At 44.5% G+C, this 15,553-nt stretch overlaps 1 protein-coding gene across 4 annotated transcripts in view; it reads left to right on the top strand.

Moving 5' to 3' along the window:
- The window catches only part of LOC135903941 (alpha-L-fucosidase-like), a 156,067-nt gene that overhangs the window by 125,808 nt on the left and 14,706 nt on the right, over positions 1-15,553 (top strand). For all 4 annotated transcript variants that reach the window (XM_065434419.1, XM_065434418.1, XM_065434417.2 and 1 more), the window contains exons 5-8: positions 1,536-1,666; positions 1,764-1,861; positions 3,585-3,717; positions 13,839-14,009. In XM_065434419.1, coding sequence (XP_065290491.1) covers positions 1,536-1,666; positions 1,764-1,861; positions 3,585-3,717; positions 13,839-14,009 — 533 coding nt within the window. The remainder of the gene's footprint in view (positions 1-1,535; positions 1,667-1,763; positions 1,862-3,584; positions 3,718-13,838; positions 14,010-15,553) is intronic.

Genomic DNA, 15,553 nt, shown 5'->3' with positions numbered 1-15,553 from the left:
CTCTGTTGAACGTGTAGAACTAACGGTGAGGAAACTTGCTGGCTATTGCTTCAACAATCGGATTTGTATAATGTAGTAAGCAATGGGAAATGATTAAGCTTGTATGTAATAATTCCTTAGTAATGACGCTGCATTGAATGGTGTTACGAGTGTTACGAGTCTAATGGCTTGATTTTGAAGCGTATAGTCACGGATTGCTGCACCTGGGGCGGTATTCTCTCTAGCGATCACTTTCAGAGATATTTTCACTTTCGAAAAATTTCGCGTGATTACCGCCGGATGCGTCGGCGTCTGCGAGTGACAGCGTTCCCGGCACGCTGTCTTCGCTCAGTTGGCACAGTGCCGGAACGCTAGACTATCGCTGGACGCCGCACGCGTCCGGCGCCAGTCCCGTAAAATCTCGCGAAAGTATCTGCGAAAATGATCGCGCGTGAATAGCGCCCTTGTATTGAGCCTACAGCTGCAGATGACGCCAAAGCAAAAAGACACCAGTATATTTCGAAAGCACCATATTACAGTTACTTCCAGACTTACGCTTTTTACTGCCTCAGTCTCGTTTCCGCTTGTACGCAGCTGATTAGAGGGCCCATAAACGAAGCGGCGATTTTGAATTGTGGCAGCTACGTGAGGGAGTCTTCTTCCTCATCTAACTTCCAATCTTTTCGTGGTGTCCTATTTGCAAGATTTTGTCGGGCACAGTGTGCACACTAACTTTGTTAGTTGTCGTTGTAAGGACCATGCACATCACACATCGTGCTTGATCAGCGACTGCAAAATCGGCTATAATAAATTTTGGTATGCAGAAGGCGTCGCGATGTCTTCTTGCCTACTGCGGGTTTTCATGAGAAATTTCGGGAGGTACGAATCTTGATGATGTTGTTTCACACGTGTTCAGGCGACGACTGAACAAGAACAAAATTTTCCAGTGACCATCCGTATGGACTGTTTTAGCTGCCAACAAAGACGGTCTTTGTTTTCCTTATTTTTTTTACAGGACTGTATGGTGGCTTGCATAAAAATACGCTTGTCCTGGCTTCACCTTTTTTAAAGGCGTGTTACCACTCCAGAAACAGTCCTAACATCGTTGATGAAAACAAAGATCGCATGGTATTGGAATCAATTCAGAGGTCAAAGTACGGGTTGCACACGACATGTGCATAATTTTGGATACAAGCGGATACACGTGGACATGGGTGGAGAGATACAGGCGAATAGAGGCGCAGAGGAGGGGCACACACACACACGAAGGAAGAACAACATTCCGACACACACATATATATATATATATATATATATATATATATATATATATATATATATATATATATATATATATATATATATATATATATATATATATATATGGGTGTGCGTGTGTGCGTGTGTATGCCATGTCCTTGGTCAGACATTCACCTTCCTCGTTGCAACTTGATATCGCGTGGGAGAAATTTGTCATATATTGCTTTCGCGGGACTCTCAAGGTATGCTCTCGTTTGTGTGACGGTGTGACCCAAACGTACGCGCCTTTTCCTCAGGGCAAAACACTCGTCGAGCTGCACGAGCTGGTGGAGCGGTACAAGCCCGAGATCATCTGGTCGGACGGCGACCCTGCACCCGCAGAATACTGGAAGAGCCGGGAGTTCCTGGCCTGGCTCTACAACGACAGGTAGTAGCCAAGACGCGCCTGAGGACGATGTCTTGTCATGGCTTCGCGATGTGTTGTTCTGCGTAGGCGACACAGCGCTTCTCTCTCTGTCGCGCAGCCCTGTCCGAGACACGGTGGTCACCAATGACCGCTGGTGCAACGGCTGCCAGTGCCATCACGGCGGATACTTCACGTGCGACGACCGTTACAATCCAGGCAAGAGCGAAGAAACCCGGCTGGCCACAGCCAGCGTTCAATTCGTTCTCTGGCAGTTGTGTTTTTCACTGCCTTACATTGGCATGTGCAGGGTGTGTGGTTCGTTTTCCTGTTATTGATGCGAAAGCATCAAATGGCCCATTGAGCGAAAAAGCTGTCTTCTGTCGTCTGGAAATGTTGGGTAAGAACATGTGGCAAGAACAATTACATGTTGGGTAAGAACCGGAAAGGAAAAAAAAATATGTGAAAACCGAATACGCTGAACCCGACAGCTGGAGACCTAATGGTAGAAACATCGGGTAGTCCACAAGTCAGGTAGTATACAATTGCTTAATAATTACCGGCCAATCTCATTAACAAGTATTCGTAAAATATTAGAACACACAATTCAAGGTGTTCTTGAGCTGCACCATCTTTTTTAAAGATTGCCTATGACAGATAGCACAATTCTAACCATTGATCTAAATTACTCAATGAGGCGGCCAAAACTTCCACGCGAAATCAAAATGTTCAATTGAGTAATTAACCGAATTACTCAAATAAACTCTTTAATTACATAATTTATGCACATATTTCGATCTACGAATTATAGCCGCTGAGTTCGCACGGCGTATCCAATTGGAACGAAGCACCAGTTCCGACATTAATTTTCAAAGTGTCCGACGAAATGCATGAATTTCTCGCGGGCTAGTCATCAAATATTTGGTTTTGATGCTTGTTTTGTGCTTGCTTTTCATTGAAATGAATGCTGTTCTGTATGTTGTATGCGTGTTTCCAATGATTATGTGCACTTTTCACTTCGCTTTGCTGAGCGCTTGAAGCCAGCTTCACCTCCGCCGTGGATAGGCCCGGTTTTTCACTACCTCCGGGATCGGCCCGCATTTTTATTAACGGACGCGGACACGAAAAAGTACTGACCAACTAGAGGCTAACAGCTTCGCTGTAAAACACACACACACACACACACACACACACACACACACACACACACACACACACACACACACACACACACACACACACACACACACACACACACACACACACACACACACACACACACACAAACACACACTTTTTTTTTACTTTCTCTGCCCACGTTTCATTTACGTCAGGCCCCAGCTAAGGTAGGGATGCCTGCTTGTCATACAAACTGGTTTAGCGAATCTTTCACCCCTAGGACAAATGTCGACTGCAAGCACCTTCCTGCTTCCATCGCTCTTATCCCGGATTGTAACAACTTTAAATTTGAACTTAACCATGCTTTTTGTTAAATTGAATACTTATGTATTTCTATTTTCAACCATTCATCTCTTTAACGCCCTCGGGATTTGAGAGTATTTGAAATAAATAAAATTAATAAATAAATGCATGAGATATGGACATACATCATATAAAACAGTATAGTATAGTACACTGTAGTATAGTATAGAGTAAAATAGTACAGTATAGTATAGCATACCATATGACTTATAGCGTAATATACCTCTCGGCTACAGCAAAGCAGCAGACGGTAGATCGCTACTATGACGAGCTCAGGCGACTAAGCCTCCGCCGTCTCTACTATTTTGTTGTGCTGATTGCTCAGTGCCCCTGACGCATTACACGCATCTGAACTCCAGCGTCTGTGCTTTCTGTGTCTTCTACCTGGGTCCGGTTCAAATCTGTGCTGGCGACATGTTTCACAATTTGAACTCCAAGCAGCGGCGGTTTGAATGCGCAGGTGTGCTACAGCCGCACAAGTGGGAGAACTGCATGACCCTGGACCGCAAATCCTGGGGCTACAGGAGAGACGCTACCCTGGCCGACGTTCTCTCGATACAGGAGCTCATCAAAACACTCGTCGAATCAGTCAGGTACAAAACTTCTACTCTGCGTATAGTATACACTATACTCTGCGTACGCTTTTACGTTACAAGTTACAAAGGTCTCACCGCTGTGCGGGTACAGACTCGCCGCCCGAAATTTACACCCCTCACTTTGGAAATTTGGAATTTGGTCTAGAAAGCTATACCCCTCCCCCCCCCCCCTTTCTCCCTTTGTTGCTCTTGTCACCTCGAAATAAAGAAAAAAGTTGACAATCACTTTAGCATACCCTAAAGAGGGTGAAGGCGAAAGCATGCGCGCTCACGAGGCATTCATTACAGTAATTGACATTTTCATTTTAACGCGTTGTTGCTTCCTATTACTTGTTTTCTCCCGCCAAAGGTCGTGGGTTCGACTGTGTTAACTAACCCTACCTTAATTAACTGTGTCTTAACGCCGCCCTAATTAAAGGCTAAACCCCATGAGCGCGATTTTGTGCGCGACAGCGACGAGCGACGGCTTCGAGCGACGGATCGGGCCGTCGCGTGAACAGATCGCTCGGTCTTGTCGTGCGATCGCTCGGTTCTGCAAATCTAGAATTCGTCGCTCGTCGCCCGGAAGTGCTATGAGCGACTAGCCAATAGCGTGAAGCCGGAACTGGATGTACATAACTCAAGTACTTCCGATTGTCGCAGCGAACGAGCAAACGATTGAATTTTTATACGTGCAAGGATAAGAACCTACTGCAAGACTTTCAGAAATATTTTATGCTGCTTTTTACAGTAAAACACATCAACTTAAGGTAATAAAGCACGCGCCACGCTGGTTTGGCGCCTATATTGCTGCCCTCATACCGGCAACACTGGGGAGACGTCGCTCGAAGTCATCGCTCGCATGGGGTGCAACTTGTAGGCGACGAGCGAACGCGACAGCCATCTCCATCGCGTCGCTTGTCGCTGTCGCGTGCAAGAGCGCTTGCATGAGGTTTATACTTAACACCAAAGGTCGCAGATGCGCAGGTGCGACTCCCACCAAAGGTCGTGTGTTCGAGGGCTCTAATTAACGTTATCTTAATTAACTCTACCTTGATTAACTTCACCTTAATTAACACCAAAGATCGTGAGTTCGACTCTCGATTGTCACGATGTCAATTGGAATCCAACTTGGAGATATCGCCGGTTCGCCCATATCTCCAAGTGGTTTCCCCTCTCATCAAGGGTCTAGTGTACGAGTGACTTTATTATATATTAAGTGTACCTTAGTTCATTCTGCCTTAATTAACACTACAGGTCGTGGGTTCGTCTTCCACCTAAGGCCGGGGGCTCGACACCCGCCAATGGCCGTGGGCTTGAGTGCCCTAACTAGCTCTATCATTATTAACTGTCAATTAACTTCGCATTAATTAACATCAAAGGCCGTGGGTTCGACTCCCACCAAAGGTCGATGGCTCGACCCCTAATTTTGGTGTCATTGAATCATGGTGTGACAATGCCGGATGGACAAATTTTTGTCCCATGAGCCGCCTAAGGCTTGCGCCTTCATAAATGAAGGTCTCGACGAACCAAGGCTTCTCAGCGTCGTTATCATGTGAGCATGTAAGGCAGCGTACATGCATGGCTGGCTGACTAAACATAAAGGAGCCGCGGCCCTATTTTTGAATAGCTACATTTACATGGATGCGACCGCAGCATTTGTTAACGCGTCACGGTATACAGGGTGTCCCAGCTAACTTTAGCCAGAGTTTAAAAATATGCAAATGCCACGTAGCTGGACCGAACCAAGGTAATGTTCTTTGCCGTCGCTTGGAGATACTCAAATTATGTTTGCATTCCGCCGAATTAAATAATTAGTCTTAATTAATTGATCAACTTCCCAAATATTATAATTAGATGAAAAGTGTCAATGAGAAAACTGTAGATTAACATGAAAAACTCCCGATACAGCTTTCTGTTGCTCAATACGTGCTACATAAGAGTTTTCCGAGCGTGAAAGAAGCCTGCTATTGCACACAAAATTGCCGCGCGACTGGCCGCTCGAGGCACTTTGCGTGTATTCGCGGGCTTCTTTCATGCTCGGAAAAACATTTTCATGTAGCACGTACTGAGCAACAGAAAGCTGCATCGGGAGTTTTTCAATGAAAAATGAACCCAAGAAAAACCGTCTTGTTGTTGTTGTTGCCTCTTGCTTGCTTGCTTGCTTGCTTCCTTCCTATGCAATGGCGCGTACCCACTACGGGGGATTGGCCAAGAAGCCGACGGTTAAACGGAAAAGGGATATACGAAAGCGTGTGTTTTTGAAAGGAGCGCAAGTTAGAAGGTAACAATTTTTACTCAATTTAACTGGAGTTGTGTAAATTATTAAATAACAAATCAGTAAATTAACGTAAATTGGAATTTGTAAAATAATATATGAGTAAATTAACTAGGTATTCTCCTTGTGTAACCAAGGAACTCGCATACGGCCCTGCATACGTTCCTATGGCTAAAACACAATGTAGTTGCCCCAAAGGAGAGAATGTTTTCAGTGTTTATAGCAATGCCTGATTTTCGGAATGGAATTTCCAAGTATTTCTTTCTCTTAATTGCGGGTCAGCGGCAGGTTATTAAAAAATTATCAATGGTTTCAGGTTCTTTGCAAAAAAGACAGAGCGGACAGCGCCACACCAGACGTGTATAGATAAAAATTTAGGGGTGGAATACGGCATCGTAATTTTGTGAGGGAGATTTCCAATTTACGTGTGCGACACCACTGATTGTCCCAAGTGTAAAGCAAATGGTTTAGGTCTGTTATTTCGAATATATGTTTTGCAGCGTATTCTTAAAGAGATAGTTTTTCTAAATCTAGCCGCGGTGATGTAAGCAGAAGTTGGCAGAACATATGACTGGTTCATGTAGGGATGTGCGTGCAAGTGCGTCGGCCATTTCATTTAAAAACAAACCACGGTGACCTGTTACCTATACCAAGTGCACCAGACAAACCTCGAAGGGATCAATGCTTCTATTTGATTCCAAAGTTTGAGGATGAGGTGAGTACTGTGCACACTGACAACGAATCGGTCACTACTACAGCTGTCGAAGAATTTACAGGAAGTTTTCGAAGAGCTAAAGTAATTGCTAATAATTCTGCTTGAAATATAGGTGTAAAATCAGGAAGTCGCATTGAATACGACCAGGATAGCGCCTCAGAAAAATGCCTACACTCGCTTCCTTGTCACACATTGATGCGTCCGCCGCTATCACATTATTGATATTGAATTGTACTAAATGACCTTGTAATAATCCGCTTAGATATCTATAGTTCGCAGGAGTTTAGCATTGGAAAGAAATATGTCGTCAAATTCAATTCTAATAGTACTTATGGGTTTTTGAGGGGAATGATCTCGTGTATATGAGCATTTAATGTTTCTAGTTATGCTCGCACAAAAAGAACCTGCGGATTGTACAGACAGGTCCATGTTTCTTCAAAAAACGCAGATCTTTCCTTAATAAGTACATACTGCGGTTGTCTCAATGAAGGTGCGTAAATGTTTAACTAGGTTTTTACTGTAAAAATGTGGAATCTGCAAGCAAGTTTGGGTAATCGGGCTTCTTGATGTAATACATTATTAGAAACAAATTTTGACACACCAAGAGAACTCCGGAGAGCCTCTCGCTCTAGAAGGACGAGGTGGTTAATCTTGTATGCTGGCACCCCAGAAAACAAAACGCACCCAAATTTCAACATGGGTCGAACATACATACGATAAATCTTCATGAGAGTGTCCTTGCGTAGACCAGAGCGGCATTGACTGAGTTTGCGGATCATCCCGACAGCGCGCGCTGCCTTGGACGCAACATGTTCGATGTGGTTGCGCCAGCTAAGTTTTGGATCGTATATAACGCCTAGATACTTAATAATGACACGCTGAGAGATTATGTCCTGGTGGTACTGGAGGGAGACATTAACATATAAAGGAAATACAAGCGAGGCAACCTTGCTAACATTTAATGACAGAGATTCTCAAGCCGATCTTCAATTATTGAAAAATATGGTTGTAATATTCTCTGCAGTGAGTGGAATATCACTCGCTGACGCGAAGAATGCAACGTCGTCTGCTTGAACATACGATTGTACGTCATCACACAGTAGAATTGAACTCATTGGAATATTAAACAAGATAGGAGAAAGAACAGAACCCTGTGGAACTTCTCTGGACTGATTATACTTTAACGTCTACGTAAGCGCCACCTTGGGCGAAATAGAATTTTCAGTCTCTTTGGAATTCATAAATCTAATTTGTAATATATTGAGAAAAATTCATTCTGTTTAGAATATTCAGGAGGCTGACATGCTCTACGCTGTCGTCTGCCTTAACTATATCAAGAGCCACCAACGCGGCATACTGCCACCTGTGTCGAGCAAGCTTCATGCTTTCTTTCAAATCAACGTGCGTGCACCAAATCGAGCATCGTGGTCTAAATCTGATCCGACATGAGCTCAGTATTGTGTTACCATTTAAAAACACCAATATACGGACATATAAAACTCTTTCTATTAGTTTCAAATCAAAACATGTTAATGCAATGGGCCTTATGTTGTCCGTATGCAATGCCGCTCCTTGTTTCTTAAGCAGGGGGAGAATCCTAACAAGCCACCCATCTGGAGGGATCCAATTGTTCTTAAGGGAGTAGTTGACGATATTAAGTAGGTCATGTGGAGACTCGTTAAATACTATTTTTAGCATGCTCGTTGTGATACCAGCTGGACCTGGAGCTGAGGCAGGTAGCAGTATCGCTACGTGCGCAAGCTCTTCAATCGTTACATCTATAAAATTGTACCCGGATGTAAGTCTGGCAAAGTTCAATTGTAACTGAGCTGTAAAACGCTTTTCTAATCCTCTGCCATTTTTCCCAGTGATTCTGATAATTATTTAGGCGATAGGATTACTGAATCAATATTTACGGGCGTTGGTATATAGCCCTGCGAAAACGAAGAAACCTAAAAAGCGCTTTTTTATAAAATATTGTTACGTTTTTCATCTTAATTATTCTTTGCTAATAAAACTGTTAGTTTAAACACAGTTGCAGCATACGTATAGTTACTCCAATTTTCTTCCACGCAGCCTTTCGGCGTCTGTAATCTCCGTGCATAGTTAGAGTTCCACCAGGGACAGCCAGAATTACCTTTTGCTGTCTATACTACAAACTCAGATTTCTTTATGGTACGCCTCAAAACCGAGCAAAGGCTCATAGCTTTAGTGTCTCTCTCCATACCTATAAAAGAAGACAACGTGGACTGTAACGTTTTATTGAATTTTGAATAGTCCACAAAAATATGTACTCCATTATCTGAAGAACTTAAGGGACTGACATTATCCATAAATATAGGACGGTGATCACTAATTGTGGCGTCATCAACGACAGCGCAAGATGAGACTGATAAGCCTGAGCTATAGCAAGTGATAAGTCTAAGACAGAGCGCGACTGACATGGAACAAAAGTTGCAACTTTAGAATTTAAACGAGTAAAATTGTTCAAAGTCCAATCCCATAAACGTTTCCCAGATGCATCTCTGCGAAAACCCTACGCCACATGATGTGAATGAAAGTCATCATCATCATCATCATCATCAGCCTAGTTACGCCCACTGCAGGGCAAAGGCCTCTCCCATACTTCTCCAACTACCCCGGTCATGTACTAATTGTGGCCATGTTGTCCCTGCAAACGTCTTAATGTCATCCGCCCACCTAGCTTTCTGCCGCCCCCTGCTACGCTTCCTTTCCCTTGGAATCCAGTCCGTAACCCTTAATCACCATCGGTTATCTTCCCTCCTCATTACATGTCCAGCCCATGTCCATTTCTTTTTCTTTTTTTCAACTAAGATATCATTTACCCGCGTTTGTTGCCTCACCCAATCTGCTCTTTTCTTATCCCTTAACGTTACACCGATCATTCTTCTTTCCATAGCTCGTTGCGTCGTCCTCAATTTCAGCAGAACCCTTTTCGTAAGCCTCCAGGTTTCTGCCCCATATGTGAGTACTGGTAACGTACAGCTGTTATACACTTTCCTTTTGAGGGATAGTGGCAACCTGCGGTTCATGATTTGAGAATGCCTGCCAAACGCACCCCAGCCCATTCTTATTCTTCTGGTTATTTCAGTCTCATGATCCGGATCCGTGGTCACTACCTGCCCTAAGTAGATGTATTCCCTTACCACTTCCAGTGCCTCGCTACCTATCGTAAACTGCTGTTCTCTTCCGAGACTGTTAAACATTACTTTAGTTTTCTGCAGATTAATTTTTAGACCCACTCTTCTGCTTTGCCTCTCCAGGTCAGTGAGCATGCATTGCAGTTGGTCCCCTGAGTTACTAAGCAAGGCAATATCATCAGCGAATCGCAAGTCACTAAGGTATTCTCCATTAACTTTTATCCCCAATTCTTCCCAATCCAGCTCTCTGAATACCTCCTGTAAACATGCTGTGAATAGCATTGGAGAGATCGTATCTCCCTGTCTGACGCCTTTCTTTATTGGGATTTTGTTGCTTTCTTTGTGGAGGACTACGGTGGCTGTCGAGCCGCTATAGATATCTTCCAGTATTTTTACGTATGGCTCATCTACACCCTGATTCCCTAATGCCTCCATGACTGCTGAGGTTTCGACTGAATCAAACGCTTTCTCGTAATCAATGAAAGCTATATATAAGGGTTGGTTATATTCTGCACATTTTTCTATCACCTGATTGATAGTGTGAATATGGTCTATTGTTGAGTAGCCTTTACGGATTCCTGCCTGGTCCTTTGGTTGACAGAAGTCTAAGGTGTTCCTGATTCTATTTGCGATTACCTTAGTAAATACTTTGTAGGCGACGGACAGTAAGCTGATCGGTCTATAATTTTTCAAGTCTTTGGCGTCCCCTCTCTTATGGATTAGGATTATGTTAGCGTTCTTCCAAGATTCCGGTACGCTCGAGGTTATGAGGCATTGCGTATACAGGGTGGCCAGTTTCTCTAGAACAATCTGACCACCATCCTTCAACAAATCTGCTCTTACCTGATCCTCCCCAGCTGCCTTCCCCCTTTGCATAGCTCCTAAGGCTTTCTTTACTTCTTCTGGCGTTACCTGCGGGATTTCGAATTCCTCTAGGCTATTTTCGCTTCCACGATCGTCGTGGGTGCCACTGGTACTATATAAATCTCTGTAGAACTCCTCAGCCACTTGAACTATCTCATCCATATTAGTAATGATATTGCCGGCTTTGTCTCTCAACGCACACATCTGATTCTTGCCTATTCCTAGTTTCTTCTTCACTGTTTTTAGGCTTCCTCCGTTCCTGAGAGTCTGTTCAATTCTATCCATATTATAGTTCCTGATGTCCGCTGTCTTACGCTTGTTGATTAATTTAGAAAGTTCTGCCAGTTCTATTCTAGCTGTAGGGTTAGAGGCTTTCATACACTGGCGTTTCTTGATCAGATCTTTTGTCTCCTGCGATAGCTTACTGGTTTCCTGTCTAACGGCTTTACCACCGACTTCTATTGCGCACTCCTTAATGATGCCCATGAGATTGTCGTTCATTGCTTCAACACTAAGGTCCTCTTCCTGAGTCAAAGCCGAATACCTGTTCTGTAGCTTGATGCGGAATTCCTCTAGTTTTCCTCTTACCGCTAACTCATTGATTGGCTTCTTGTGTACCAGTTTCTTCCGTTGCCTCCTCAAGTCTAGGCTAATTCGAGTTCTTACCATCCTATGGTCACTGCAGCGTACCTTGCCGAGCACGTCTACATCTTGTATGATGCCAGGGTTCGCGCAGAGTATGAAGTCGATCTCATTTCTAGTCTCACCATTCGGGCTCCTCCTCGTCCACTTTCGACTAACCTGCTTGCGGAAAAAGGTATTCATTATCCGCATATTATTCTGTTCTGCAAACTCTACTAATAACTCTCCTCTGCTATTCCTAGAGCCTATGCCATATTCCCCCGCTGACTTGTCTCCAGCCTGCTTCTTGCCTACCCTGGCATTGAAGTCGCCCATCAGTATAGTGTATTTTGTTTTGACTTTACCCATCGCCAATTCCACGTCTTCATAAAAGCTTTCGACTTCCTGGTCATCATGACTGCTTGTAGGGGCATAGACTTGTACCACCTTCAATTTGTACCTCTTATTTCACAACAAGACCTGCTACCCTCTCGTTAATGCCATAGAATTCCTGTATGTTACCAGCTATTTCCTTATTAATCAGGAATCCGACTCCTAGTTCTCGTCTCTCAGCTAAGCCCCGGTAGCACAGTACGTGCCCGCTTTTTAGCACTGTATATGATTCTTTTGTCCTCCTAACCTCACTGAGCCCTATTATATCCCATTTACTACCCTCTAATTCCTCCAATAACACTGCTAGACTCGCCTCACTAGATAATGTTCTAACGTTAAACGTTGCCAGGTTCAGATTCCAATGGCGGCCTGTCTAATGTCTAATGAAAGTCACTCGCGAGCATCGTTGTTTGTTTTGCAGTAGTCTATGATGACCTCAAATGTACGGACATCTTGTATGCCAGCAGGGAAGTAGGTATTAGCTATAGAGAGCGGTGCGCAGCCTGGACGTATTATTTCTAATACTAAAATTTCGCATCCAGAAGGTATATTCTGAAATGAAATTTTTTGCTCTATGACAAATTTTAGATGAAATGAACGAAGCCAATCCTCCACCTCGAGAAGGTCTACCCGATCGAAAGCAACGACAGTTTTTTAAAATGAAAATCATGACCAGCTGTCAACCAAGTCTCTTGTAATAGTATAATATAGGGAGTATATTGGGATATGAGATATAATAACTCTGTAGTAGCAGAAAGTATTGACCGGCAATTTCATTGGAGTACCCTAAGGCACCCTATGTTGACGAAAGCCGAGTAGTGGCAACTGCTTGCTCTAAAATACTTTCTTTCAAAAAGTCCGTCCTATTAAGAGAATCTTTCGCACACTTTTTAGTATTGGGTTTAGTAGGAGAACTAGGCAATTTGTGATTAGGATATCTGGTGCGTTTGTGAGCCCGAGGGTCCATGTCTACATTCGTCCAAACTGCCGAATCTCGGTGATTTGCTGGAAGTGAGTGGAGACTGCCCGAAGTTCAGTTTGCATTGCTTTAGAATTCTTCATGCGGATCATTCCCCCCCTCCCCCTTTGTGGGTGCCAAAGCCACAGGAACGCTGCTGGTTCCTCTTCGAAGAAACAGCTCCACTGGTGTATCCTGAGGGGGGATGGAAGCAGGCCCTGAGGTAGACCTTCTGGTCTGGAGAGGAGACAGACTTCAGTTCAAAAATAACCATGACTTTCAATCAAAAAAGTTGTGAAACAAAACTACAAATGTAAGAGAGTAACCGCCGGCCACTGGACAGCAAACCCAAAAGTAGATTGTATCAGAGCTAGGCGATCTCCAGCTAGCACTTCATGGAACGACAGTAGCGTCGAGCACCGCAGTGCGAGTTTGGCTCGAGCGCTACAGGCCTGGGATAAACCAACCTGGGAGCTGCGGATGGTATTCATTATAACTATTGGTTATTTATTATATCACTATTTGTTATAACTGCGCGAGAGTCCGCGCTGACTTCTTCCTTAAGAGGGCCGAAGCCACCGAAGTGGCGGTGCATTTGAGCGCCAGCGTCATCGTTTTGGAAACGTTGGTCGCGATAAGAACGTTGGAGTATTCGGAGCAGCACGTAATTGGTTGTCGCCCTAAATGGGCTCAGAGCCGGATGACTCGCTGAAGCCTACCGGCTTTTTTTTCATTTAGAGTGCTCATTCGAAAGCATGCCATGATGATAATTATGTTACTCTCATTCCTATATTTTTCGTTTTCTACCCACTAACGCTGTTTGTCATTCTATAATGCAGTACAGTCTAAATGACCCGCTTCTTTATTCACGCTGTTTAAAGAACCGGTTGTCAGATGAATGCAAAACTGCATTAGTTTAAGTGATGAAACAAGAGCTAGAGCAGCTCTTTTGGTATATATCTAGAGCTTGTGAAGCGCGATGGATATCTAGCACTTGGAAACTTTATCCACGGGAGCCTGTGACAATCTGAAGTTTTCTTAGCTATGTCTCGCGCTGACTCATGCTATGCTTTTCTTAGCTATGTCTCATGAGCGCTGACGATTCATGGTCGTGTTGGCAGTCCGTTCAAAATCAGCATGCTCTTGCAGTTGCGGAGGCAACATCCTCATCAACGTGGGGCCAACTCGAGACGGCAGACTGGAGCTCATCTACCAGGAAAGGCTGCAGCAGCTAGGCCGCTGGCTCAAGGTGAACGGCGAAGCTGTCTACGGATCAGCCGCATGGACTTGCCAGAACGACACTGCGGCTCCCAACGTCTGGTATGCGACTCGCACCCATAGACCTTCCCTGTCCGCAATCACGGGGCCAATTTCCACGAACGGGAGGGAGAGAGGACGTATCTTTTCTCAATAGCGGTTTGAATAGCGGTTTGAGCGCAAAGCATGCGTCAAGATGCGAGTCCAAGACAGAAATTTCGGCAGAGACACTTAAGACTGTTTACGTGTGGAGGTGTGAAAGCATTATATCGTTTGCAGAACTCGAAACGTCACGAACGCGCTTATTTTACACACTCATGACGTGGCGCCACCTCCACCCCATTGGCTGCGCCGTCACATGTCGACTGACGCACGCACAAGGCCACACCCATAGAGTTTCCTACAAAATTACTAGAGGGAACTCTGGCGCTAGTGTCTACGTGAGCTACGATGGGAGCGGTTGTCCCAGCATGGGAATTATGGGAAGTACATGGATTTGCCTAAACTTCGTCTGTTTGGCTTCAAACGGCTTTGTGACTTTGTAAACTCGTCATTTTCAACAGTTTATTGCGTAATAAATAATTAAATAAACATCATTAAAATCGCCCGACGGCAGGATTCGAACACAGTGACTCTTGTACAGAAGCCTGATATTGAAACCATTAAGCCACGGACGCATGTATCGACAAGCCAATGAAACGCCCTTATGAACTTATCGCGGGCATGCCAGTGCCTTGAGACGCTTGGCGCGTTTCGACTTGGCCACCTGGAAAAGCTCAATCGTTGCAATTATTAGCAATTGTACGCGTTCCCGGCGTCTTTCTGCACTTCGAAGAATATAGATTGCACTGAAATATACGACAATAAGATTTATGTAGCGTAATATACAAAGCCACAAGAATGTCTGAATCCATAAGCACGAAGATCAGACAAATCCATGTACTTCCCATCATTCCCATGGTAGGACAACGACCGCAGCGCCAGAGTTCCCTCTAGTAATTTTGTAGGAAACTCTAATAATAATAATAATATTTGGGGTTTTACGTGCCAAAACCACTTTCTGATTATGAGGCACGCCGTAGTGGAGGACTCCGGAAATTTTGACCACCTGGGGTTCTTTAACGTGCACCTAAATCTAAGCACACGGGTGTTTTCGCATTTCGCCCCCATCGAAATGCGGCCGCCGTGGCCGGGATTCGATCCCGCGACCTCGTGCTCAGCAGCCCAACACCATAGCCACTGAGCAACCACGGCGGGTAAGTAGGAAACTCTATGGCCACACCTTCAGACAGCCAGATGACTGCGACGTGGCGTGTGCAATGACGCACGCACTATAGGCATACATCTAGACAGTCTGCACAGTGGAGCCGCCGTGGCGTCGGGGAAGCGTGCTCGTCTCGCACCGTGGAGGACTGTGTTAGATTCCGGCCTAGACCAATATGTAGAAAACTTTCATTCCAAAGTTGTTATATTCCTTTGTTTACACAAACCTGCCTGAGAAATTTGACGTAAATCCGAGCATTTTTGACGTGTTTTTACCATTTGCACCGTCGTCCATTTTTGGTACTATCTTTCGGTCACGCCGACTACGACGGATTTTCGCGTAA

Source organism: Dermacentor albipictus, chromosome 1 (genome assembly GCF_038994185.2).
Source record: "Dermacentor albipictus isolate Rhodes 1998 colony chromosome 1, USDA_Dalb.pri_finalv2, whole genome shotgun sequence".
Taxonomy (NCBI): domain Eukaryota; kingdom Metazoa; phylum Arthropoda; class Arachnida; order Ixodida; family Ixodidae; genus Dermacentor; species Dermacentor albipictus.
The sequence above is the reverse complement of the archived record's forward strand: the minus strand, read 5'-3'. Positions and strand labels throughout refer to the sequence as shown.